Source organism: Gopherus flavomarginatus, chromosome 17 (assembly GCF_025201925.1).
Source record: "Gopherus flavomarginatus isolate rGopFla2 chromosome 17, rGopFla2.mat.asm, whole genome shotgun sequence".
In the NCBI taxonomy this organism is placed as follows: Eukaryota; Metazoa; Chordata; order Testudines; family Testudinidae; genus Gopherus; species Gopherus flavomarginatus.
The window spans coordinates 15,738,945-15,766,816 of NC_066633.1; the positions used below are offsets into that span (position 1 = coordinate 15,738,945).

Here is a 27,872-nt window from a genome sequence, read left to right on the forward strand (position 1 = left end):
GTGAGCTCCAGGCCTCTCTCCGTCCCAGCACCTAGCCCTGGGAGGTGCAGGTTCGGAACCCAGTTGGTGCTGATAATTTCCTTTGAGGGTCTGAACTCTCCAGTTAAGTGGCATTGTCATTCTCGGTTTCCATCTGGGACTGGGGGCCAGATTCTCTGGCCCAGCCATGCTGGGCTCCTGGCCTCCTCCAGAGTGAGACAGACAGACAGACAAGCAAGACACACCAGTTGACACTAACCGTCAGGTTAGCTGAAGCATGCTGATGGCCTGACAGGCCGGTTTTACTGACCCAAGCCAAAGCAGTAGGGCAAAACCCGCTGGCCATATTCCCAAGAAGAGAAGAGGGGGAGAACTTGGTGGAGGGAGGAAGGTTTATCAATGGATTGTTTTGAAATACGTATGGCATTAATGAGGCCATTTAGAAACTGAATAATATGGTGGGGGTTTCTTAGGTGGGCAGTTACTGCCCTCGAAAAGTTCAAGCTTTACCCTCAGATCCTCCTGGGCCACAATCTTAAAAGCACACAGAAGCCTCTCACTCAGAGCCAAATCCCACTCGCTGTCACAGCAGTGTAAATCTAGTCACTCGTCTGCAGTCAGTGGAAGCAGTAGGATTACTCCAGATTTACACCACTTTAAGTGACAGCAGAATGTAGTCTGACACAATCACCCACTAACACATTCAGTTAAGGAGCCAGGACCCCCTAGGGACACCCATGCCCCAAAAGGGGACAGTGGGTTGGCTTAGTGCACAAGAAGGGGTAATTTGAAGGGACAGAAAAGCATTCCCATGGAACTGATCCTGGAACCTCAATCACAGAGGGTCAGACAACAGAGATTCCAAGAGAAGGAAAGGGCTGATTTCAGGGGCTCTGACCTTCAGCCACAAACATGACAGCTTTGGGAGAAAGTGAGAAGCAACAGTGGGAGAGTGGAGTTGAGGAGCAAAAAGTGCTGTGCTCGAGGAATGTAGCCCTCAGGCAGAGACATCCGAACATTCAGTCTGGGATCATGGAGCAGGAGCAGCAGATAGACCTCAGAGCCGGTATCTGAGCACCTCACAGTCAATAGCTTTCCTCCTCCCAGCACCCCTGGAAGGTCCGATTCCCAGTGGGGAACCGACGTGTAGGGGGAGATTTTGGCAAACCAGTAAAGTGCCTGAAACCACTATTGCCTATTGCTAGAAGCAGCCAAGTCAGCAGGCCGTAAGGTGGCCATGCAGCAGGTTTAGCTTAACCAAGGAAGGAGGGGAGTGGGTTTTGGTGCCACAGAAAGGGCAGCTTTACCCCACGTCCTTCCTGATAAGAATTGTGTTGAAATTGCTGATACATGCATTTTAGAAGAGCAGGAATGTCTATTGGGGCCTCAACGCCGCAAATTCTGGGAAAACCCCACACTTGGTTAATCAATATTCAGAAGGAAGCCTCTTGCTTGACCATTGAAACTGCTTGCGTAACAAGTTTTCTTTAAGGGACATGGCATTCTGTTATTAATATATAAATAACGGGGAAACGTTTGAGGTAGTTGGACTCTTCAGGACTGGACTCTCCCTCTGGATGCATCTTGTGTTCCCCAGTGACAGATGGGCTGCACTGTGCCCCTCGAGAGTCACACTCAGCTTCGGTAATTATCGAGGGTTGGGGATGTGTTACTAACCTGTTGCGGACGTGTGTAAGTGCTTGAGCCTAAGGTTTAGCTTTAAGTGAAAACACTCTTGTCCTGTTTGTGCCAGCCATCTATCGGTCATATGACCATGTCTCCTCTCATTTATTTCCTGACACCACCTAGCACAGAGTAAAAGTTACCAAGAGAGTTGGGTAGAAAGAACTCCGGGTAACAGAGGCACAGGGGTCATTTGCCCAAGGTCACACAGGAAGGCCGTGACAGAGCTGCAAATTGAACCGTGTGAAGTTCCTCAGAGTACCAGTCAGCACCCTCTCCACTAGGCCATCCATCTCCTTCTATGACAGGGCCATTAGCCCTCATTCCATCCAGCCCTGAGCAGCCCTGCAGCTTGACAATACAGAGACCTGACTTTCCAGGGGATTCACACCAGAGAGGCTGCCATTCCAGCCCCACTCCAGCAGGCATCAAGACGCCACCCAGCTGCCCTGCTTGTGTCCATTCCAGGGTAATAAGCGAGGCGATGCGCAACCACTGGCCCCTTGTGGTTACATGAAGCTGAATATCCAGATAACAGAAAAATCACCTGCACTTATTACAGTCTAATCAGGCCTGCTCTATTGTCCTCCGGCTAATGTATGCAGCAGTGAGTCTAAGGGATCTTTGAAGGAATGAATTGTCAGCTCGCGGAAGCGAACGATGACAGAGGAATTATTGTTAATCCCATGCTGGGGCCGGACTACTCCAGAAGACTTAACGAATGGTGGTGGTGAGGTTTAATAAAAAGGAGACGATCTTCTTTTCTTAAGCGCCGGTGCAGATTCGTTTTCCTCTCCTGGCTGGCATTGCACCAAACAGTGACCAGGGCTCTGAAAAGAATGAAAAGAGGAACAGGGGGAAAACAACAAAGAGAAAAGATAAGGACGGGCAATTAGACTTGCACTGAGGGTCCATGTTACCCGCTCCGGGAGTGTTGGCGCCAGTTAAATCTTCATCTCCCCACAATACGCCATTGTTATTTACCTAGTACTCAAGATATTAAGATAAGCGACCATGCCATTACCAGCTGGAGTCACCAAGAACAGAAAAGAGAGAGACAGCTTGTGACTGGCACTTGATCATGTAACAGCTGGATCTTATTCGAAGGCCCAGTGGCTGTGGTTATGGGGCCAGCCCCTTCATTGGTGTAAATGAGCAGAGTTACACTGAAATGAATACCACTACTCTCATTCGCACCAGCTGACGTGCTGGCCCCTGGTCTGTAATTAATGGCTTCAGAGCAACATTAGCAGAAGGGGAAAAAACAAAAGAAAACAAAATTCTCCTTCTGGGTCCACAACCAAGATGTTGCTGATGGAAAGACAGGAGCAGCCACTTTGTGTTCTGGTTTCCATAGCCCCTTCAAACACCCACCTTGGTAGTTTCTGGAGCGTCCCAGGACTTGCCTCCTTTGGCACATCAAGCAAAAAGGGATAGGAGCAGAGGCTAGCGTGTAGCTACTCCTGTAGCAGGAATTCATCCCAGCTGAAATGTACCCGTGGGCAGAGGCCCTGCACAAGATCTGTGTGCCACTTAATCTCTAATTCGAGGTCATAAGTGGCACCTAGGCCCTTTTCCTGAATTTCACCCCTTTCGCACCGTGACAATGTAGGGTAAATGGAGTAGGCCTGATGCCCTTCATGTGTGGGCTCGAGTCAGAAAAGCACTTAAGCGTGTGCCTATGTTTAAGCACATCAGCAGTCCCATTGGAGTCACTTGGGGAAAATCATGTGCTTAAAACTTAGGCACGTGCTTAATTACCTTGCTGAATCGTGGCCTACAGGAAATGGGTGCAGTATGGCAGCAGTGGAGCAAAGTTTCCACAAACTCTCGTGCCAATGTGCCTAAGCCCAGACCTGGGGAGACCAGCGCTAAGAGAAGAGGGGGAGTTTGGTCTTCTGCCCTCTGTGCCAAGCCCACAAGCAGGTACTGAGCGATAGGCGCTGTGGAAATGTAATGCCACCGGTGCCAGGCAGTGCTAATGGTTATTATGTCCTATGTGATGCGCAGACTAGGCCTCGTGCTACCGGCCTCTGGAAAGCTTTCCTATGGTGTCTTTCTTTTCCCCGAATACTTTGTGAATATGGCTTGATGCTGGAACCTGGATCATACCACTGGGAACACCGGCTTAGGGAGCAGGAGGTCAGCGGAGGGCGGGAAGGATGCAGGAACATATTCTGTTCTTGGGGCTGTTTATGCTGAAGTGGGGTTTGGCTTGAATGAGCAGCTGCCCATCCCCAGTGGGTTTTAGAACTTTGTATAATTATACAGCTGTACCTAGAGTTTGGGCTGGTGCACCTTACAGAAATGGGAATAATTGACTGTACTTCAACTGAGTTCTATAAGTATCATTGAGTTCTGTCCTTCTAAACGGGCCTGTTGATACCGCTGTGAGAAACCAAAAGCTGAACATGCCTCAGGTGGCAAAGGGTGCACACGCCTGGCAATGCACAAGAGGTACCCGCTGGGGTGGGATGCCTTTGCCCTTCAGTACCCGGACTCTCCAGAGGATGCTGCTTGTCATTTGATTCCAGCCACCAGCCTGGCAAAGCGAGGCCTGACAGAGATCCTGAACGACACCATCTCCAGCATCTTCCATGTCGGCAGAAATGGTCTTGTAACTGGACGGCTCCCACCACGCCTCAGGGATCGAACGGACACCCAGCTTGGGTTCAGGGCAACATCAAGTTCCCGAAGGTGGAATCTGCTGAGAATGGAGGTGTCATGGAGTCACCGGGCGATGCTCTGGAACTGCTCCCCACCAAGCCAGTCAGGACTTTGGGGAGCCTCCTCTCCCTTGGAGCAGACTTGTTCAGGGCAAGAAGCTCACACAGCTTCACCTCCTGGGTCTCTCCTTGGAGCATTCAGCATCCTCTGCCCCTCCGTGCGCTTCCCACAGCGAGTCCACCCCAGCGGGGTCCTGGGGAAGCCACCGGGTTCTGGACCCCCACTTTGCAGTCAGACGTGACCCTCAGCCAGCCAGTAAAACAGAGGTTTATTCGATGACAGGGTCTAAAACAGAGCTTGTAGATACAGCGAACCGGACCCCTCAGCCGGGTCCATTCTGGGGGGCAGTGAGCCAGACCCCCAGGTCTGCCCTCCACCCTTGACCCCAGCCAGCTCCAGACCAAAAACCCCTCCCAGCCCCTCCTCTCTCCTCAGCTCCTTTCCCGGGCCAGGAGGTCACCTGATCCCTTTGTCTCCAACACCTTCAGCTGGCACCTTTGCAGAGGAGGGGCCCAGGCCATCAGTTGCTAGGAGACAGAGGGTCAGGCATTTAGGTGCACTGGCCCTTTGCTCTGCCAGATACTTAAGAACTGCCATGGGGACACTGAGGCACCAACACAGTACTCAGAGAAAACATTAAGAACTTTCCCAGTTCGTCACATCTCTCCCCCCTTTGAGACCGAACTGAGCGAGGTCACTCCAGCCAGTGACCTGGGGAAGTTCGAACCCACCAACGTTCCCATGGATGCCCCAGCATCTCTCCCATTCCTTGGTGTGAGTTACACCAGGACAGTCCAGTCTCAAGCCCTCCCTTAGATCAGGTGTGCTTGATGGCACTTGCAGGCCACATGTGGGAAGGTTTATGCGGCTTGAACCCTTTTGCTACCCCAATACCCCTGGGGTTCAAACTGGGACGGGGTCTTCTCCCCGCACGCTGGGCTGCGATTCGGGCTCTCTTGCTTAAGAGCCCCCATCTTGGCCTTGGCCAGCTCTGGGCTTGGGCAGCTGCTTTCCACTTCGTGGCCCAGATACAACACCTCTGCCATCCCCAACTTACACTTTCCAGCTTTTACCGTCAGTCCCACCTCCTTGAGGCAGCCCATCCCCCTTTTCACCTGGGACACCTGTTCCTCCCAGGTCTGGCTAAAGATGCACATGTTATCAGTGTCTGCCAGGGCCAAGTTCTCCATCTCCCTCTGCTTGTTTAGAATCTCCCCAGGCCTAGGCATGGCGTCGGCATCGGACACTGTGATGGCTTTAAGCTTCTGATAGCCCCCATAAAACCAGATCATCCTGTCTCCCTTGGGGATCAGCCCCACGGGTGAGGCCCATGGGCTGTAAAATGGCTGGATCCCATCTAAAGGCAGCATGTCCCTGACCTCTCTCTCCAGGTTCTGGGCTGCTTTCCCAGTGACTCTGAACGGGGAACACTTGATGGGGAGATTGGCTCCCATCTCAGGGAAGAGATCCCCCAGGGGGTCTTCCCCCTTCTCCATCCAATCCTCCCCCTTCAGGTCCAGGGGTCCCCTCACTCTCCTCCCATCCAGCAGCTCAAATGGGAAGAGCCCTGTGGATTCCTGGAGCACCACCAGCTGCCTCCCGATTCCCCCCAGTTCTACTTCCCCTTGGGGAGCCCATTCCCGGTACAGGAATCCCTTCTCCTGCAGGACTCTGTCCCTGCAGCCTTCCCCAAGGGGGTTTGCAGCGCTGTGGCCAGCAAGTTCTCTCAGCTTCTCCAAGGAGGGATCCTTCTGCAGCTCAGTCTGGGATTCAGCGGCTGGGGCAAGGAGTGGGACCTGCTCCCTCTCACTGGCTGGGCCTGGGGTCACAGCCCCCCTGAGCCCTGTCCCTGGTAGCTCCCTCCCTGCTGTGTAATCACTTCCCAGCAGCACGTCTGGACCAGGCAAACCTGTTTGGCAGCCGACCTGCCTTTCCTGGGTATGTCCCCACCCAGTTGGGGTCTCAGCTCCCCCCGTGCTCAGCGCTGCCCTTGCTGTCCCAGTGGGGCAAGGCAGCGAGCTCTTTGCTCTGGTCACAGCATCAGAGCCAGTGTGAGCCCCGTCTCCGGTGTGCAGGGGGGCGGGGAGCATCTTTCCCTCCCACTCAGCCCCAGGGGGCTGGTTACAGGTAGGCAGGTATCCTGAGCCCTGCAGCCCCTCCTCCGTGCCAGCCAGGTCATTTGCATTTTCACTGACCATTTCCATCCTAGCCAATTGGTTCCCTGGATTTGAATTCAAACCCTCGGCCATTACAGGAGCGGGGCCTGGATCCTGTCCCATGGGGAGACAGTCAGCCCCCAACACGGCCTCCCAGCCGATATCCTGGAGAACCCCAACGACCAGCCAGCCTGACCCCTTCTGGGTCTGCACAGGGATCTGGGCCATAGGCAGGGCGAGGGGCTTCACCCCAGGGAACTTCACCCATGTCCCACAGTCCCTCTGCATCTGGGGCTGCACCACCACAGTTCTCTCTGTCCCAGGGTCTCGCCCCGGCAGGCGTGTTTCCCCACTGACCCCTGGGCAGCCCCCTATGTCTCTCTGCTCCACCATCACCAGTCCACGCTGCTGCTGCTTCTCATGCAGCTTTTCCTCAGGCTCTTGCTTTCTCTCACGGTCCTCTCGCTCTCTCAGGCTCTGCTCCCATCCCATCCGTCTCCAATCTCCCGATGAGGAACCCAATCGTGAAGATCCTCGTCTGATTGGGGACCAGACTCCCAGGGATGCCTGGCTGATGCTCCAGCTGCTCTCAGATCCTCTTGTAGCCTCATCTGGGCCAGGAATCTGCTCCTCAGAGCGGTGCTTTTCCTCCAACTGCACGATTAACTGTGCCTTGGTGAATTTCCCCATGTGTAACCCTCTCTTTGTGCACAGGATCACAATGTCCTTCTCAAGGAGATGGTGATAGGCCATCACTTCACTGTTCCCAAGTGGCTCTGGACTCACAGGCCTGTGTGCTCTTGGCTCCCCCATGGTTTCCAGGAAGAATCCCTGGTGTGCCAGCCCTTCTCGTGATCACCACCTCTTTGCCAGGGTCGAGCTGCAGACTCCTCCGCCCCTGGGACCGCTCCTGCAATCCCCAGGGGAACCCTGCTACTGCAAAAATCCTTCTCTCTCCCAGGGTCGAGTGGCAAGCTCCTCCGCCCCGAGACTGCTCGCTGCAGTCCTCAGAGGGACCCTGTTACTCCAACAGTCCTTCTCGCTGGTCACACACTCCCAGAGGTTAACCGCCCCCTGAAACCGTCCCACTCTGAGCCTTCAGCACGCCTGGTCCTCATTATCCCTCTTTGTTTTACTGCTCCCCAGTCACTTACTGCAAGCAGCGCCATTCAGGGGGTGCAGTATATCCCACCTCTGCCACCAGTTGTCATGGAGTCACCGGGCGATGCTCTGGAACTGCTCCCCACCAAGCCAGTCAGGACTTTGGGGAGCCTCCTCTCCCTTGGAGCAGACTTGTTCAGGGCAAGAAGCTCACACAGCTTCACCTCCTGGGTCTCTCCTTGGAGCATTCAGCATCCTCTGCCCCTCCGTGCGCTTCCCACAGCGAGTCCACCCCAGCGGGGTCCTGGGGAAGCCACCGGGTTCTGGACCCCCACTTTGCAGTCAGACGTGACCCTCAGCCAGCCAGTAAAACAGAGGTTTATTCGATGACAGGGTCTAAAACAGAGCTTGTAGATACAGCGAACCGGACCCCTCAGCCGGGTCCATTCTGGGGGGCAGTGAGCCAGACCCCCAGGTCTGCCCTCCACCCTTGACCCCAGCCAGCTCCAGACCAAAAACCCCTCCCAGCCCCTCCTCTCTCCTCAGCTCCTTTCCCGGGCCAGGAGGTCACCTGATCCCTTTGTCTCCAACACCTTCAGCTGGCACCTTTGCAGAGGAGGGGCCCAGGCCATCAGTTGCTAGGAGACAGAGGGTCAGGCATTTAGGTGCACTGGCCCTTTGCTCTGCCAGATACTTAAGAACTGCCATGGGGACACTGAGGCACCAACACAGTACTCAGAGAAAACATTAAGAACTTTCCCAGTTCGTCACAGGAGGCACAAATGTGAAGCTGTGGATGCTGCTTCTGCTTCTCTAATGAGCGTGAGCGATCCGAATGAGAGACAGATGAAATCATTCTGATTGCCGTTTCCAAGGTCAGACGTAACAGGAGTGGGGGCTGTTCGGAACATGTGTGAGGTTTTTTGCAATGAACACAGCGTGGACTGCACACATAAGTGAGCTTCGGGACAAGAGTTTCATTTGCATTTAAATAGATTTAAAGGGTGACTCGGTCTCTCTCTCTTTCCATTCACCACGTGGATAGGAGCAGGCTGATTAATGCAGGTAATGAAAAATAGCCCAGGCTAATCTATTCTGCTGTAACTGCTGATATTGATGGAGAGAAACATGCAAACAACCATATTATTTTATACTGTTTAGGACTGGAATTTATAAAGGGCAGGGCCTGCTGAGACAGACATTCCAATGCCAGCCACTACTAGCAGGACTCAGCATAGGGAATGGGGTAGGAGCACTAAGTGAAAAGTTCTTCGCTCCTGAAAACTCAGCCATGTAGACACAGTGGGACGGGCTTCAGCATGGGCTGTACAAGCTGGACGGGGACCTTAGGTACGTACTTGCTTTACTAGCCCACGCTGCTGCAGCTACATGGCTGTTTTTAGTAATGCGGATGGAGGTATGTTTATCTATGCAGCAATCACGCCTCGGATTGCAATGTCAACGTACCCTAAGAGGAGACCTCTGAAAAGAGACTTGTGCAGGGACTGTTGCCTGGAAGGTGCTCACACAAAATCCAGGATTCAGATAAAGCAGCAGCCTGCTTAATGTTTTAAACAGCATTTCAGCCACTCCGATTAACCATAACAAAACAGGAATGAAAAACATGGGCTTAGATGCAGTTTCATCCATATACTGGGTTCAGTAGCACATCAGCCCTCTGCCTAGGGGTGATTTCAGGCTTGGGGCAGGAGGGTCCAGGTTCTTTTCGCTACCGGTGGCTGTGGTGTCAGCATTCATGCAGCCACAGAATCGTTACATTTACACTGGCTCCCACTTAAATCCCACAATTATTCTGTAAGTTCTTCATTTGATCTTCATGACCCTTGATGAGCCATCCCATCGTATCTGAGTTTCTTTTCCTTGTGCGATCCCCGTGGATTGCTGTGGTCTGAGATGGCACGCTATCGAATTTGTCCTACATACAACCTTGGGCAGTGGGAGCCAGGGGTGGTTAGTAACCAGCCCCCTGCTGTAGAACATACTTTCCTGCCGTTAGTCATAGTTGTCAGCCCGTGTTAGGCTATCAAGCACGTTAAAAAATTGCACATTCGCTGCTGCATTCCATTGCTTTCAGCCATGGACCGTTTATATCGACTCACTGTGCTTGCTCCAGGATTTTTTGCAAAGGGCGCTGTATAGGGTCCATTTGGGGGTTGTGCCTGATAAATGGGTTTGTGCCCTTCATGTGATTTGTCACCCAACTCCAGCTTCAGAGGGTTACATTTCAGAAAGTGTCAGTCACTCCCAAGAAACCAGCTTTCCTTTGCAAACCAAGGCTGATGGTATGATGCTGGCAGACCAGGTGCCAGCTCGGGCCATGGGCCCCAGCTCTCCACTGGATACTAACAAGTTCATACCTGAACTCAGTCTGGCTCTCCTGGTATTGTTAAAATAGGCATTAGAACGATAAGAATGTGCTTAGTGTTTAGACTGTATGGAACACCTTGTAAATTGGTGCATGTACTAATCTCACTTATAACATCTGAATCCCATATTACAAGGTGATATTTGAGGGTTTGCCTTGTAAGCCTCTGTAGTTGTGTCAATCACCAGACAGGAAAGAGACATTAACTAGTGTGAAATGCTGGTCTCCAACAGAAGGTGGCATGTCCTGCCTGACAAGGAAGGCCCATTGCCAGCAGCTGGACTAGAGTAAAACATTAAAGAGGACAAAATACTTTGCTGGTTACTCTCCCCCACCCCATGAAGATGAGTCTTGCAAGTGAATTCCTCCCATCTGCTGAGTTTGCAGCTCACAGCAGAAGGGGAGAAGGGTATAAGCCCCTTTCCCTGACCTAAAGATAGAGTTCCTCTTTGTTATGTGGCTTGAACTAATCTAAGCAGACTAAGATTACTAGGCATAAGCAAAAGATCTCTAGTGTTTCGATTGGGTTAGCCCTCAAGGACATATAGAGCTTGCTCATTATAGAAGCTTCTGTTACTTTTTGAAACTTAAGATCAGAACTCATTTGTGTACGTATGTTTACCTGCTTGAACCTTGTAAATAACTCGCATTTCCTTTTCCTATTAATAAATCTGTAAATAGTTTATTATAGGATTGGCTACAAGCATTTGGTGTGAGATCTAAGCTGCAGCTGACCTTGAGTAAGTGACTGGGTCTTTGGGACTAGGAGTAACCTGAATATTGCGGCAATTTGTGGTGTAAGGGACCATCTATCACTAAGATAAGCTTACCCAGGTGACGAGACAGATTGGATACCCTAGGGACTGTCTCTGACGCCTTGTTCAGGCTGTTATAGTGTCCGAGGAGTTTACACTTGATAATTGGGTGCTGAAATGTAAGTATCGAATTCACACCCAATTTGGAGTTTGTGTCCTGCTTCTTAACAGACTGCCCAGAGGGTTGTCCTCATGCTCCGGAGCCACAGCAGGACAGCCTGACAGGTAGGCTTTGCTATGGCACTGGAAATTCAAAGGATAAATCTGCAAGAAGGACCATTCGCCCTGCACTGCTCCTGCAGCCAGCCAGAGCCAAGGCTGGTCTCAAGGCAATGGGATTCTTATTGTGTAACTTCTCTCCTACAGCCTGGCGATCACAAATATTTCATGATGCCAAGGGCCTGGCTCAAATCGGAGATCTTACTAGAGAAATCACCTTCCCAGTGATGATTAGAACATAAGAACGGCCATACTGGGTCAGACCAAAGGTCCATCTAGCCCAGTATCCTGTCTACCGACAGTGGCCAATGCCAGGTGCCCCAGAGGGAATGAACAGAACAGGTAATGATCAAGTGATCCATCCCCTGTCACTCATTCCCAGCTTCTGGCAAACACAGGCTAGCAACACCACCCCTGCCCATCCTGGCTAATAGCCATTGATGAACCTATCCTCCATGAATTTATCTTTTTTGAACCCTGTTATAGTCTTGTCCTTCACAACATCCTCTGGCAAAGAATTCCACAGGTTTACTGTGCGCTGTTGATTGGCACAGCCTGAGCAGGCCTTAGCATTTTGGGGGGTCACCCCTGCCAAACTATTTTTTGCCACTTCCTTTGGATACATGAGCAATACACCTTTAGGAGACACCCAAATTTCCGTGTGTGTGTGTGTGTGTGTGTGTGTGTGTGTGTGTGTGTGTGTGTGTGTGTGTGTGTGTGTGTGTGTGTGTGTGTGTGTGTGAGAGAGAGAACTCTACCATGCAAACAGTGGCTTTGCCGGTCCACAGTAGGTATGTGCGCTGGTCCAGATACAAATCCCCAATGGATATGAGACCTAAGAACCTAGGTTCAATGGGAAACACTATCGGAACTCAGCGCCTGACTCTGTACCCACTGATGTAAATGATAACACTCCTGTTGCCTTCAAGGGTCCATGGTCAGCTCTGTAGCCAGCTCATCACCAGTTACTTGCACCATCTAGCAAAGGGATGGGCAGCCTTTCCTGCCCAAGTGCCACAAGCACAAAATACTTTCCAAGTGAGGGGACAGGCACTGCAGGGCTAGCAGGACTGTCTTCTTCTCCATTCTTATGAGATGCACCAGGAGTGTAGGCAAAGCTGGAGCTGCTCTGGGAGAAGGAAAGCAAAATTAACTCATCCTTGTTGTGGCTTCAGCAGGGACCCCAGGCCCTTCTGGCTGCTTGCCTGGAAAAGGGTACAGGGAGGAAAAAGAGAGGCTCCCCAGCATAGCCAATTACCCAGTAGTTAGGAGACTCACCCAGGATGTAGGAGACCCACGTTTGGACCCTGCTGTACTTGATTCCTGACCAGCTCTACTTTGTATGCTATTCCCTGGCCCACACACTGTAGGTTGGTTAATGCATTTGCAATGGATCAGCTGCAAACCTTTGCTTGCTGTCAGGAGTCTCTCCAGGGAAGCTCATGTCACAGCCAGACTGGCTCCTTGACCTAACAGCACTGGTATTCCCCATAAAAAAGACCCTGTGATCCCCCAGAATTGATATTCACTCCAGCCACTGAGAAGCAGCTACCATACACCCGGGTCTACTGTCTCCTCCACTCTCTGCCGCACAGGAAATGAATTTGCCACGTTCTCAGAAGCCCAGCACTACTGAAGCCATGTGATAGTACAGACAGCAGTCACGTTTCCTGAGAGAGGACAGACAATTTTCCAACTTGCAAAAACAAAATAAAATGAAAAAAAAAAATCAAACAACCCCTCAAACTTGTGTGTGACACTGTCTCGAATGCTCAGAAAGCTCTGGTGAGCCGCAGCCTGTCTCTAGCCCCTAGCCTTTTCGGTCTGCTTACCCCTTCCAGAAGCCTTCACACACGCTCGCAGCCAGCAGGACAATCTAACTGGGGTATCCTAGGGCCACGTCCATAGCTGAGTCTGTGTGGGTGATGCCACGTGACTGGAGGAGAGGGGAGTGGCGGTCAACCGGCCTGCCTTTAAATTGACGATCTGGGAGGTTCTGACAACCACATCCCCAGCAACTATTCTGCCAAACTTAGCTCGATATCCAATAAATTCTCACCGTCGAAACAGCACGTCTGTCCTACACCCTTATTATCATTCCCTGGACCACTTGCAGGCTTTCAGAAACCCATCATTACAATTATAATCAAGAATCATAGGACACTGTGATTTGAACCTGCCATACATTTACACTGTGAATTGTTTGTAGAGGAGACACAGAGAGAGGGAGAGAGACCTGCAGCTTCAGTGCCGTTCCATTCAGGTGCAGTAACTCCCACGCCATTTGATTTACCCCCTTTCATTTTCTAATTTAAATTGTAGCTGCTGAAAACCAGACTCATATTTACTTTGTCCTCTGCGCTCTTCTTTAGCCTCGAACTGAGGAACCTTGAGAAATGCCTTTGTTCGCTGCACCTTGAAATTTATCCTCTGTGCAGAACCCCTCCTCTGGCTTCCCGTGCCTCCCCCCATGGCGAGGAGGCAGGTTTGTTTGACAAGGTGCAGTGCTCCCGGGCTGTCGGTCATGCCTGAAGTAAGAGACACAGCACTCTGGAAATGACTGCAACAGTACTTAGCAAATGCAAAACGGAGACAAATTCCCTGCAGGATGCAAATGCAGTGCCAGTCCAGTTTTATTAGTGTCTTTTGCACACAGTCCCTCTCTTGAAACACAAAGACACTGTCATTTGTTACCAGGGCCGCCCAAAGGATTCAGGGGCCTGGGGCAAAGCAATTTTGGGGGCCTTTTCCATAAAAAAAAAGTTGCAATATTATAGAATACTATATTCTCATGGGGGCCATCGTGGGGCCTGTGGCAAATTGCCCCACGTGCCCTGCCCCGGGCCGCCCTGTTTGTTACAGGCCGAGGCTCGGCTACAGCATTATATTAAACGTCAAAGCTGCTCCCACTGAACAAAAGACAGAACTTCCCAAACAAGGATCCACCTCGTATAACTTAACAGTGGAACATTGGACAGTGATTCCTATAGCGATGTGTCAACAGCCCACTTCATCCCTCCGGCTCCCAAAGCCAAATTCAGAACTGGGCTGAGCAGCGACATGGATGGCAGAGAGCTCACTTCCTGCCCCAGTCACACCTCCGCTGCCCCAGCATACCGGGGAGGAGAGGGTGTATCAAGACCAGGTAGAGCAGAACTCTGCTATTTTTGATCTTCCACTGGGGTAAGGCCCATTACACCAGCGGTGGAAGTAAGAGCAGGCCCCCTGAGGCCCTTCCTTCTGCTGAGGCCAAGTGGCTTGGACAGAGAGCTACCGCCAACGCTCTGCAGCTGCCACTCTTGGAGAATCAGGGCCAATCCCTTAAAAAAGAGCATATTTGGCCAGTGCCCATGACACTGTGAGTGGACAGTAGCTCAGGACTGAGTCTCAGGCAAGAGCACCCCTTAGGAAAGCACTACCACCGCGCTGTTGCCTCTCATCCCAAGGCCAGACCAGCTTCGAATGGCTGCAGCCACAGATGGCCGTCGGGCCAGTCTGTCCACGTGGAAGCATCCCAGCTATACCTGACACCTTGGTTCGCAAGCTCTCCCTTACAGGAGGCTGCTGAACAAAGGGCCTAGAGCAGGGGAAGGCAAACTATGGCCTAGGGGCCCTTCAGATGTTTTAATCCAGCCCTCAAGCTCCTGCTGGAGAGCGGGGTCAGGGGCTTGCTCCACAAAGCTCCCAGGAGCAGCGGCACGTCCTCACTCTGGCTCCAACGCTTAGGGGCAACCACGGGGCTCCGCACGCTGCCTCTGCCCCAAGAGCTGCCCCCGCAGCTCCCATTGGACAGTAAATGAGGTGAATGGGGGCGGCGTCTGCAGATGAGGCAGCATGCAGAGCTGCCTGGCCGCGCCTCCACGTAGGAGCCAGAGGGAGGACATGCCACTGCTTCCAAGAGCTGCTTGAAGTAAGTGCTGCCTGGAGCCTGCACCCCAACCCTCTCCTGTGCCCCAAACCCTTCCCCAACCCTGATCCCCTTCCCACCCTCTGAACCCCTCGGTTCCACCCTGCTGCACCCCAGGGCTCACCTCCACACCCGCACCCCTACCCCAGCCAGGAGCCCCTTCCTGCACCCTGAACTCCTCATTTCTGGTACCACCCCAGAACCCACATCCCCCAGCCAGAGCTCTCATCCCCAGCCATACCCCAACCCCCAATTTCGTGAGCATTCATGGCCCACCATACAATTTCCATACCCAGATGTGGCCCTCGGGCCAAAACGTTTGTCCACCCCTGGCCTAGAGTTTTGCTGGTTCCCCACTCTCGTATTTCAGGAGAATTAAATTCCTCCAGCTCCAAAGGAAACAACTCCTGGAGACCCAGCTCCTCAACCCCAGTTTTCAGTCAGGGCCAGGCAGAGAGAGCAAGGAACTGGGAAGCACCATCATAGTTTGTTCCCATTAGTTTCCTCCCCTTCCTGGTTCTGTTTTGCCATCTAGCAAGGCTGTTCTCAGCTGCCTCCAGAAGAGGTGCCTGCTTATTTCCCTGTCCTTCCACTCAAGGTAGGTGTTCCTCTTCAGGTAGCGGGACAGCCCCAGCTTGTGTCTCAGCAGCGCCTTATCCACATCCTCTAGGACAATCAGGATGATGCCAGCTCTGCCCTCCACGAACTGCCAGGACTGGGCAATCTCAAACTCAAAGCTGCACCACTTGCTCTCCATGAAGTGGTTGGAGATGACGGCAATGACTTTCCTGCTGCTCAGGAACCCTTCATGGATGATGTTGGAGGCAACGGGCACCCCTGGTGTGAAGTCCCGGTAATGGAGGCAGAGTTGGAAGGGGGGCACACCCTTCTCCAAGGTCTCGACCAGTTCCTCTCTCACCCACTCAATGTCCTTGCTGGAGTGGATGACAAAGGCGTCGTAGATGTCGTCCCTGTCTGCGTACCGCCTGCACCCGCTGAGCAGCACCAGCCCATAGTACAGGTTGAAGTAGTATTTGTAAATGAGGAACAAGAACACAACTCCAGCGAGGGCCGTGCCCACATAGACGGCCACCAGAATGGCACTGAGTTGACAGGAGGAGAGGTCAAAGTTCAGCATACTCACGTTCTTCAGGTGCTCAGGGCTGTTGCAGACCATCAGCTCAGTGCTCCAGAGCAGCTCCCCATGCTCCTTAGCCCACTTCAGGAAACTCAGGTGGTTGCAGGAGCAGTCCAACAGGTTGTAAGAGAGGTCCAGGTGGACCAAGCTGCTCGGCAGGCTCTCCAGAGCCTTTTCTGTCAAGACAGTCAGCTGGTTGCTGCTAAAGTCCAGGACAGTGAGGGCCTGGAGAGGCTTGTAGGCTGAGTGGTCAAAGGTCAGCAGCCTGTTGTGGCTGATGTTTAGCTTTTGCAATTTACCAAGGGAAGAGAATGTGCTCAGAGACACCTGTATCAATTTACAGCTGGAAACATCCAGGGTGAGCAGCTGGGTCAGTTTCATGAAGCTGTCACCCAGGTTGTTGTCCTTAAAGGAGTTGCCAGCCATCTTGAGCACTTGCAGGGAGTCTAAGCCACAGAACGCATACTGGGACTCGACATGAGTGTTGGTGTAGGAAATATCAAGGTAGAGGAGTTTCCCAAGGGACAGAAAGACAGGGACGGTGCCAAGACTATTCAGCTTCGAGTGCTGAAAGTCCAGAGACACCAGCTCATTGAGAGGCAAGCCTCCGGACATGCTGATTACGGAGTTGAAGCTCAAGTTCAAGTGCTTCAACTTTGGAGTCTCATCCAGGTAAAAGGAGCAGCACTGAATGAAGCTGAGCCGGTTCTCACTCAGATCCAGGACCTCCAGGTTAGGCAGATCCATAAATTTTTGCCGGAAGCCAGTGAGGTATTTGCTCTTGGTGATCCGAAGCACTCTCAGTTCTTTGAAGGAGGACAGCTTCAGGGCAGGCACCTCACTAAACTTGCAGATCCTGCATTCCAGCTGGTGTATTCTGGAGGCAGTCGGGACCGCTGACACCTGGTTGAGGTAGATATCCACCAGCCGAACAGTGGAGGTGTTGACCAGGCAGTCGAAGAGAGTGTCTGTGCAATTCTCAAACCTCTGGAAGCAAATGAACACAAACTCCTGCAGCTGAACCTGACACAGTCCATCCAGGAGCCCATTACTAAAGTCCTCCACTCTCGCAATGTTTCTGAACTCTCCAAGGACTAGTCTGTTGACCTGTAAGCCAGCAAGGCCTTGGATGCAAGCCTTCATAACACTGGTGTTCTCAAAACAAGCCCTCAGAGACAGCTCATGAAGATGAATCCCCTCAAAGGAGCCCAGCTGAATGTATTTTATATCATTCATAGACAGCACTAATGTTAGGTTGCGCCCCTTCTCTCCTTGCAAAACATCCAGGTCTCCTATGAAGATAGATGAGATCTTGTTTGATTTAAGGCTCAGGAACTGGAGAAAAGTCAGGTTGGAGAAATATTTGGGGAGCTTCAAAGAGTCTACATTGTTCTTGGCCACATTCAGCTCCTGCAGAGTTTGTAAGTGTCCTATGGGCAGGTCAGCTAGTGAGGATATGTTGTCTTCCACAGCTACCAGCTTCTGCAGAGATGTCAAACTATAGAAGGCTTTTGATCCCAAATGCCAGAGGGGATTTGCAGTCAAAATCAAAGTGAGCAAGTTATGAAGATCCTCAAAAGCATAGTCTTCAATTGTCTGGATGTGACACCTGTTATGCAAGAAAAGAGAACAATATACATGAAGCATTTTTGTCACTTCTGTCACACACACGCACATGCGCATGGGTACTACGTTACTGCACTGGGGACAGACGCCGTGTCATTATGCCAGGTGCAGGTGGGTATGGAGCATTACCAAGCTAGGCAGCTTTGCAGTAGGGTGACCAGACATCCCGATAAAGTCGGGACCATCCCGATATTTAGGCATTTGTCCCGCGTCCCGACCGATGTTTGGGCAGGACGCAATTTGTCTCGAGATATGCGGTACTCAGGTTTTTTCCTTTTTTGTGCTCCACCGCCTGCACTCCCCCCCCCTTTTTTTTTTGCTCTGCCAGCAACCCCCTCCCCCCCCATGTGTCCCAATATTTTCTTCCTCTAATCTAGTCACCCTACTTTTCAGACACAACATTATCAAACCCAGGGCAATATTATCATACCAGATCTATGTGTGAACACAGCATTATCGCCAGAGATGCAGACCTGCCCAACCAGGCAAAATGAAATCAGCTTAGCGGAAAGGAAATGAATGCTGACATACAGAAGACGTCTCTCATATCTCTTCTGCCCTGCCTAAATCTGGAATCAAATTTGAAAGCAAGGGATTTTCAGAGCTGGCTACTGTGAGGCAGAGTACAGGCTTCCTTTACCGCCTCTCAGTCCTAATCAAAAGCACCCATTGACATTCCAGGGTTTCGTCACCACCAAAAGGTCTTAAAACAGAGGCTGAGCTTGTACAGGGCCCCCAGGAGATCTGGGTACCTCATTCCATTTCATTTTCATGGGAACTGGACTCATTTTCCGCAGGCAGCTCTGACAATCTCAGCCTTCATTTCTGGAATGAAAGGAAACCTTAAACTCAGAAGAGTGCCACAGAGTTACCAACAATCCATGGGAAGACCCTCAATCTACATCATGGTGCATAATGTTGTTTGTGACTGAATCTGCTTGGGGCAGTCTCCAGGATTTGAACCCAGAACCTTCAGTGCTAAAAGCATGAGCCTCTATCGCTTAAACTAACAAATTTAAAAAAAGCGCAGCTGGCAGCAACAGCAGACTCATAAACCTCTTATGTGATTCAGGCATGAAATGTGGAAAATAATCCGCATATTCCTAGTATGGGTTACATGCTAACCTCCCCTATGGAACCTCATCCTGAATGTCTATGGTCTAGTGGGGTTCAAACCCCATGTTGGACACCCATTCTATAAGAATAATACTATCTTGCTCTCCTATAGTGTTTTACATCTACGGATCTATCTCAAAGCACTTTACAAAGGAGGACGGTATCATTATCTCCATTTTACAGAGGGGAACACTGAGGCACAAAGTGGTGACGTGACTTGCCTTTGGTCTCCCAGCAGGCCAGTGCCAAAGCTGGAAATAGAACCCTGGTCTCCTGAGTCCTAGTCTAACGCTTCATTCACTAGGCAACACTGCCTCCATCACTAAATCTCGTATATGACCCATACATTCTATAACCAATCCCACTTGGTTCAGCAGCTGGGTTTAAGCCTGGGAGCTTCAGCACCATACACATGAACCTCTAGCATTTGGCCTAAGGGGTTCAGGTCTGGACTGAGCAGTCCATCCCTATTCAGCAAAGGTAAGCACAGACTTAGTGCTTTGCTGGATAGGAGGTGTACTTAGGCATATGCTAAAAAAAAAATGTTGCTGAATTGGAGCTTTAGCCCTTCAGTTCCAGCAGCAGAGGCTCATAAGGAGTCGGGTGCATGTATTGTAGTCTGAGGTGAAAGCTGAGCTCCGATTGCTAGTCTAAAGGAAACTGACCCTAGAACAACTTAGAACACAGCTTCAGCTCCTAGCATCCGGAGAGGAAGGAGAGGCCGACTGCTCCTCCAGGCAATGAGAGTTAGTGAGGGATTAGCATGTAGGGATACAGGGTTCTACCCTGAACCTCAAAACCTTCATGCTGTGGCTCTGTCTACACTTAAAATGCTCCCCCGCTCCGTGTAGACACTCACTATACAACGGGAGGGGTTCTCCTGTCGCTGTAGTTCATGTGCCTCACCAGCTGGCAGTAGCTATGGACTCGTCTACGTTATGAATTAGATTGACCCAGCTACGTCACTCAGGGGTCTGAAACATCCACTCCCTGAGCACCGCAGTTCGGCTGACCTCAGACAGCGGTGGGTCGACGGAAGAATTCTCCCGTTGACATAGCTACCAGCCCTTGGGGAAGTGGATTAATTACGCTGACAGGAGAACCCCTCCCATTGACGCAGACAGTGTCAACCCTTGAACCGCTGCAATGTCATGCCTGTGCTGCAGGAGAGCTCAAGAGGAGACAAGCCCTGGGCTGATGGAAGGATTTTTCCGTTGACCTAGCGCTGTCCACCCCGGGGGTCAGCTGGGATCTATGTTTCACACAGGGGTGGATCTTCCACTCCCCTGAGAGACGTAGCAATGTCCAGGTAAGTTATCAGCAGAGATCGGCCCTGAAACAGCTCATTGGGCTGGAGGGAGATGGGCCCGGGGCTCTGGAACAATTTTTTGTAGTGGGAGTGCTGAGAGTCATTGAACCAAACTACAAACCCTGTATGTAATGGAAACCACTTCAAGCCAGGGGGTGTAGCGGCACTCCCCAGCACCTCTAGTTCCAGCCCCTGTGGACCCAGTGACAGATTTCTCTTATGCTCAGAGCGGAATTCATCCCAGAGCAGATCTCCCTCATGCGAGGGCAAAGACGCCACTTGAAACTACAGCTCAGATCTCCTGTGAGCCTCTACTGGGTGGAGAGTCTGAAATGGGCCATCGCAGCTGGAGAGAATTCCCTCATCAGAGGAGATGTGCCAGTAAGTGCATGGTCTTAATTACCGTGCAAGCTCTGTGAGGTGGGGAGCTTTCCTTCTGATGTGTCTGTAGAGTGCTGCAGGTATCCACGCCTCTATGTAAATAATAGTCATCATTATTATTAACAGAATTCACCACTCCCATTGAATCTATAAAGTGCATTTCAGCTCTATAGGAGTGGTGTCCCTGAGGCTCCACATTTACTGTCTCCGGGTGATCTCCAGGTGAAATGTGCCCTATTTGCTTCTAAAAAGATGCCTATTTCTTCACTTGCAGTCCACAAAATGCCACGTGCAACTCACACTCTATCTTGTGCATTGTCACCCAGAATGCAGGCTGTGTAAGACAAATACAGGCTTCACTTACTTGTGAAACACACCTCCAGATTATGTCCTCAGTGACACCCGTGCAACTACTTTACTGCCCATGTGCTGTCAAAACAAGGGGCAGCTGATTGGAACTCAGGAAACAACTCTGCTGCTGATGCACAAGAAGGAATGGACTCCGGCCCATCATCTCTTAGCGGAGTTGTCTCTGACAGTCTAACAGAAGTAGTAAAGCAGAACGCACCCAGGGAGCAGATCCTTTTAGCAAGAAGCTGCTACTTTCTGCACAGTCAACGCTTCAGAGCTTCTGCCTGGGCATCTCCCAGAAATGAACGCAAGTGAAATGAAGAGCAGGAGCTGCACCTTAGAACAGCGTCACTGTGATAGCACTGGACATGAGCCTAAATTATGGAGCAGGATTAGACCCCTTTTTAGCCAGAACCACCCTTTGAGCCACACAGACACAAGAGCAAAAATAACAGTGCCTGTCCCTATGTCAGTGCACTGGCGAGTCTGAAACAGGATCAATCAATGTGACGCAAAAGCCCTGTCTGCATCCAGTAGGACAACACCAATGTGAAAGGTTCCATACCTAGTGAGGTCCAGAAACCTCAATGCAGGGACTGCTGAGAAATAATTTGAGGTCAGTGACTCCAGCGGGTTGAAACTCAGATCCAAGTTCTGGGTGGAAGGTGGGATTTCAGCTGGAACTCCAGAGAGGTTCAACTCCATGCATCTGTAAGTTATGTTGGTGATCTCCTGCAATATCCACAGAGCCAATCCACAGATCAACATCTAGATTCCCCAAAGTGCTGGAAAGTTAAACAGCTGGCAGGCTAAATATCTCTGTAACAGACAGATCCTCCGGGCCGCACTGAGCAACAGGAGGCAACATCATGTACCGTCCAAGCATCTGCATCTATTCTTGTAACAGCATTTCTGCTTCCCAAACCAGTAACCAAGATAATTGCAAGTGTAATCGGGTGCAAGTGCTCTGGGATTGTGCCTATTTATGTCAGAGGCAAATCTGGACCAAACCTTTTAAAAACCAGATTCTTTGTGATGCTGGTAATACACCAGGGAACAGATATACTCTCAGACTGTAATAATCCAAAATCAGCATTAAACTTAATTCTTAAAGAACATTGAATGTATTTCTTATAGAGCTCATTTATTTATAAAGGTGACATCTAGAAACAAACAACCAATTTAGCAACAAGTTGCTGACCAGTGGCTGCAAAAACAATTCTGCAACATATTACAGTAATCACTTAAAATATCACAACTTGCAGTAGTAACACTACAGGGTCTGAGGGCTGGTCTGCACTACAGAGTTAGGTTGACCCAAGACAGCTTACATCAACCTAACTATGGAAGTGTTCACACTTCAATTTCACTCCCACCAACACACCTGCACTGCTAAGCCGACTTTATAACTCCATGTCTGCGAGCAGCGTAGAATCAAGGTTGATGTAGCTGGGTCGACACAGCGTCAGTGTAGACACCGTGTTGCTTATGTCGACTGTTACTGGCTTTCAGCAGTCATCTCACAATGCCCTACACTGACTGCACAATCAATACAAGTGCTCCTGGTGAGGACTTGCACCGCTGACACAGGGAACAAAGGGCAAACAGGCACGAGCAATGTAATTACTGTGGTAGCTGTATGCTGACATAAGTTAGGTCGACTTAATTTTGTAGCATAGGCATGGCCTGAGTCTATTGCTGTAGGAGAATGGGATTTGTTGGCTTCTCCTGGGGTTAATAACTGCCCCTTAGCAATACCAAGCATATGGAAACAAAGCTACAATAGGTCAAAGCTACTTTTTCTGGTGCTGGGAGTTGGTTTAGACCAGGATTTCCATGGTGGCGTATGCTTTCTGCAAAGCTGCAAAATACTGCTGGCAAAAGACAACACACTCCACAGGAAGATGAGCACCCAGCACATCAGAGACAAATTTGAATAGGCTGGGGAAAGCTGCTCTTGAGAAAAAAAAAGATTTGGTTATTTAGAGATCACGTACCTCCACACAGGGGTTGAGGCTGCTGGCCATTAACTGCGACAGGAAAAGCGTGGCCAGAGACTGCACAAAACAGGTTGGAAAGGAGAGACCTTCTCTCCCGAACATCTTCAGGAGGTGACCATCCGATGGAAAGAACCATACGTGAAAATGAAAGACTCTAGCAGGACTCTCACTCCACCATCAGTGCCCAGAACCTTTTCCCAACAGCAAAGCGAGGAGGGGGAAGTGAAACTGAAAACAAGTCAGCTCTGAGACATGCTCTGAGAACAACACTCTTCCGTTCCATTGCTTTTAAAGAAGAGGAAGTTACAGGAATGCATGACCTCATGGGCAAGAAGCCCAGAGGCGCCTGGGTCCCATCAGAGCAATCATTTGATGCCTCAGCTTAACACAAAGTAAAAGGGAACCCACCCCTTTGGAACTCATCTTTCCTGGGGGAGAAAAGGCATCCATCCCACACACTAATACATTCGAATGCACTAGGTGCATCCAGTGCTGGCACTGGGTTTCCCCTCACAACCTCTGCCTGCCCGTCGCACCATACAGACTGGGGAGAGGGGTTATACCGGCCATACACAATGCTCCCAACTCAAGCAGAGCAGAGGTCTTCCAGAAATGAGTATGATGGTGCCAGACATGTATAGGGAGCAAAACACGCTGGGTAGGGTGGGAAGTGACCCAGTCGTAAGGAGACTGCTGGTGTGGATTCACACAAAGGAGATTTCACCTGGCTGGGATGGTCCTTAGGGCACAAAGCATCGGGCTTATCCTTTGTTAAACCCTGCTGCTTGTTCAGATGTATCTACAGCTGTTGGCCAAACTGAGGGCTCTTCATCTCATGCTTTCTGCCCCCAGGATGTTAGAGGTCTTTTCTCCTTCTTCCATTCCCCCAATTCTGGACAGCCCTACAGATGTGATTTGTACCAGGATAAAGCAGCTCTGGCCAAACCAGCATTAAGACGCTGTGCCTTCTCGGATGCTGATTCTTGGGAAGAGTCGAAAGTCAGGCCTGGCAGTGCTGGATTCAGACCATTTCCTCCTATCTTGATAAACATATACCCTGTCCGAGGACTCCACTGACAGATTTCAAAGCACTTTGTAAATATTAACTAAAGGTTTTTCTACCCGGGGACATCCAGAAACATTAATCCAAATTATCTAAAGGTGTGAATTTGAAATGAATTAGTTAAACCGCATTCCACCCCATTAAAAAATTGAACTAAACAAAATTAAGTCCACATTAATTCTGAATGAGGTTGTTCACAAAGGAGTTTAATGTGGTTTAACTAATCCACTTCAAATTCACAGTTTAGGTTAATTTCTTGGAGGCCCCCATGTAGATGAGCCAAAATGGTCACAAAACCCCCTGTGAAAGAGAGAAGTGTTATTGTTCCCACGTTTGTTGATGGCTTGTCTACACTCAAATGCTACACAACTTCAAAAAGATCTCACAAAACTAAGTGATTGGGCAACAAAATGGCAAATTAAATTTAATGTGGATAAATGTAAAGTAATGCACACTGGAAAAAATAACCCCAACTATATATACACAATATGATGGGGGCTAATTTAGCTACGAGTCAGAAAAAAGATCTTGGCGTCATCTTGGATAGTTCTCTGAAGATGTCCACGCAGTGCGCAGAGGTGGTCAAAAAAGCAAACAGGATGTTAGGAATCATTAAAAAGGGGATAAAGAATAAGACTGAGAATATATTATTGCCCTTATATAAATCCATGGTACCCCCACATCTTGAATACTGTGTACAGATGTGGTCTCCTCACCTCAAAAAAGATATTCTAGCACTAGAAAAGGTTCAGAAAAGGACAACTAAAATGATTAGGGGTTTGGAGAGGGTCCCAGATGAGGAAAGATTAAAATGGCTAGGCCTCTTCAGCTTGGAAAAGAGGAAACTAAGGGGGGATATGATAGAGGTATATAAAATCATGAGTGATGTGGAGAAAGTGGATAAGGAAAAGTTATTTACTTATTCCCATAATACAAGAACTAGGGGTCACCAAATGAAATTAATAGGTAGCAGGTTTAAAACAAATAAAAGGAAGTTCTTCTTAACACAGTGCACAGTCAACTTGTGAAACTCCTTACATGAGGAGGTTGTGAAGGCTGGGACTATAATAATGTTTAAAAGGGAACTGGATAAATTCATGGTGGCTAAGTCCATAAATGGCTATTAGCCAGGAAGGGTAAAGAATGGTATCCCTAGCCTCTGTTCATCAGAGGATGAAGCTGGATGGCAGGAGGGAGATCACTTGATCATTACCTGTTAGGTTCACTCCCTCTGGGACACCTGGCATTGGCCACTGTCAGTAGACAGATACAGGGCTAGATGGACCTTTGGTCTGACCCGGTACGGCCATTCTTATGTTAACTGCTGTACTGGCATGGATAGAGTGTCTGAGCCCTCAAGGCAGAGCTTAGCCAGCAAAACGAATTATTTTGCCAGCACAGTTAAACTACTCCCCCAAATGACAAACGATGCCACACGAGGTCTCATTCCATGGTCACCAGGACATTTGCCGGTATAGCTATCACAGTTGGGTATGTGTGATTTCCCCCCCACCCCACCCACACACTCTTGGCTGACACAGCTGAGCTGCCAAAACTTTGGCGTTTAGATCAAAGGGGAGAGGGATAGCTCAGTGGTTTGAGCATTGGCCTGCTAAACCCAGGGTTGTGAGTTCAATCCTTGAGGGGGCCATTTAGGGATCTGGGGCAAAAATCTGTCTGGGAACTAGTCCTGCTTTAAGCAGGGGGTTGGACTAGATGACCTCCTGAGGTCCCTTCCAACCCTGATATTCTATGATCAAGGCTCAGAGGTTACTCAGAACATCAGTGGCAGAGCTAGGAACAGGAGTCCTCGCTGAGCACTGCATGTGCTAACCACTAGCCCACGCTCTTCCAGATCCTGCATTGTCTCTCAGTGGCTGCACAGGCAAGGCCTTTTCCTCCTTGAGAACACTTATCACCTCACCTGTTCTTGGGGTCTGAGACGAGAATGAACAATCCTGCCACCTGGAGGCCAAACGACACAGCGCTCCTTGTGACAGGAGCAGTGCAGCAACACCTCCCTTTGAGATTGTTCAGTCGTGTGTTTCAGGGTTTTCCTTCAAATGGTGTTCCTCCATCAGGTCCCCACAGTGTTGGGCATTGTGCCGCGCAGCAGGCCGGGCCAGCCCTACAAAGCTTACAATCTAAATAGCCAGGGCACACACAAGGCAGAGCAAGAGGGCTAACGCCCAAGCAGAGGAAACAAGGCCATGGTTTTGGTGCATGTGTGGTTTGAATTGGGAGGGGATCAGAAGAGCGAAGGGACATGGTGGGGAAGGGAGAAAGAGAGGCAGGTGTGGAATGAAGCTGAGGGGAACAGACAGTGCGGGAGGGAGAGGATTGGAGCAAAGAGCCAGTCAGCAGAGATCAGAGCAAGTCCAGTTCAAACTCGACAACATGGTCTGAATGGCCAAAGGTCTCTGCCTTGGCTGCTTCTGAGCTGCTCTGACCGGCTGGAACATCTGGCTGACCCCTCAATGCACTTCTTCCCCATGTCGAGGGCCGAGTGGGAGGGAAGGCACCACCTGGGTCACAGTGACCTCGGGGGGGAAGAGGGGTCTCCCCTGTACGGTTCTGGTCTATTATGACAGTGTTGGGGGGCTGGGTGTTCTGGCAAGGCCCCAGAGCAGCAGACCATGCTGTGTTTCTGCAGTGCTCAGTTGCGGAGGTGAGTGGCTCTACAGAGGACGTGGAGATGGAGAAAGAAGTCTGCCCAGGCACAGTGAATTATAAATACCTCTGTACACAGCACTAAGTGCGACACTCCGTTCTCCAGGGAAATCACCGCGGGCAGGAAAGCAACAGGGGAGAAAACCACTCTGGGCATCCCGCAGGCAAAGGTGAGCTTGGCTCCAGTCTTCTTGGTCTTTGGTATAGCTATGCCCTGCTTGGCAGTCTTGGGGGGTGGCGGGGAATAAACAGGCTCCGCTGCACAGTGGGGACTGGCCCAGGAGCTCCGGAGGAAGATTCAGCCCTGCACCGGAACTCAGGCTCGCGCAGGGACAGAGGAGAGGCTGCTCGTGCCTTCTCTGTGCCTCTGCTGCTGGCGACCACGTTTCGAGGTGAATTTCTTCCCTAGGGTCTGATCCAGAGCCAATGGAAGTCAGTGGAAATATTCTCATTGACTTTTGTGGGCTTTGAATCTGGCCTCTAGCAAGGAATATTACAAGGGATTTGACCTGTGACCTACTGATACGAAGACAGTAGCACTAAGTTAGAGGAGAATCGTCCTACGTCAGATGTATTTGCCCTATTCCTGGCCTCCAACAATGACCATCATATGTTTTCCTGGATTCTACCCTCTCCCTGACAGTGGGAACTGCTCAGCTATGGCAGGAAATCCTGGCTCATCCCTGGCTATGTTTCATAGGGAGGTTACCTCCCTAGTGGTGCTTATTCAAATAAAGCCCTTCTGCTGTTTACCTAGTCCCCACTGTGCAATAAGCCAGGTACAAGCAGAGAGTTATAAGCCACGGGGGAGTGGCCCATGGACAGAGCCGCTGTGGACATGCCGCTTCATTGGGTAGAGGGGGAGCACAGAAGCATGGTGGGAGGAGTTGTTGCCCAGGGAAGAGGACGCACAGAGATCTCATCTCGAATAAAGGCGAGATGAGTTCCTGTTTTGCACCTTTGTTTCTGGGGGCCTTCACAGCAAGCCAGACCTGGAGCCAATGCTTAAACCGATCAAAATAAAACACATCCTGTCATTTGCTGACAGATCCTTACCTCTCCAGCTCCGGCGCTGGCAGCTTGACTCAGCTCCGCCAGCGTGCATTCGTGTTTTTGTAGGAGTCCGAATCCTCCGCTTAGCAATGCTTGGCCTGTTCCATCTGCCTACCAGCGACTTCTTCCCCAAACCCAGCTTAGCAGCCAACCTCTCAGGCTCTTCCCCCTCGCCTCCGACCCAGGGCACCT

General features: G+C 50.6%; 1 protein-coding gene across 1 annotated transcript; it reads right to left on the reverse strand.

Moving 5' to 3' along the window:
- Nucleotides 1–15,221: 15,221 nt before the first annotated feature.
- Nucleotides 15,222–23,037, reverse strand: TLR4 (toll like receptor 4). The gene is made up of 3 exons (XM_050926902.1): nt 22,892–23,037; nt 21,460–21,626; nt 15,222–17,720 (listed from the first exon to the last, which is right to left on the reverse strand). The coding sequence occupies exons 1-3, from the start codon at nt 22,994–22,996 to the stop codon at nt 15,470–15,472; spliced, it is 2,523 nt and encodes an 840-aa protein (XP_050782859.1). The 5' UTR covers nt 22,997–23,037; the 3' UTR covers nt 15,222–15,469.
- Between the last annotated feature and the right edge of the window lie 4,835 nt (nt 23,038–27,872).

Bases quoted from the DNA above. Each gene is read 5' to 3' on its own strand.
- TLR4 (XM_050926902.1), bottom strand. From the start codon at position 22,996: ATGTTCGGGAGAGAAGGTCTCTCCTTTCCAACCTGTTTTGTGCAGTCT. The intron at 21,627-22,891 runs GTACGTGATCTC...TGGATATTGCAG, and splicing joins GCCTCAACCCCTGTGTGGAG to GAGATCACCAACATAACTTA. The intron at 17,721-21,459 runs GTATGGAACCTT...CTTGCATAACAG, and splicing joins AGGTTTCTGGACCTCACTAG to GTGTCACATCCAGACAATTG.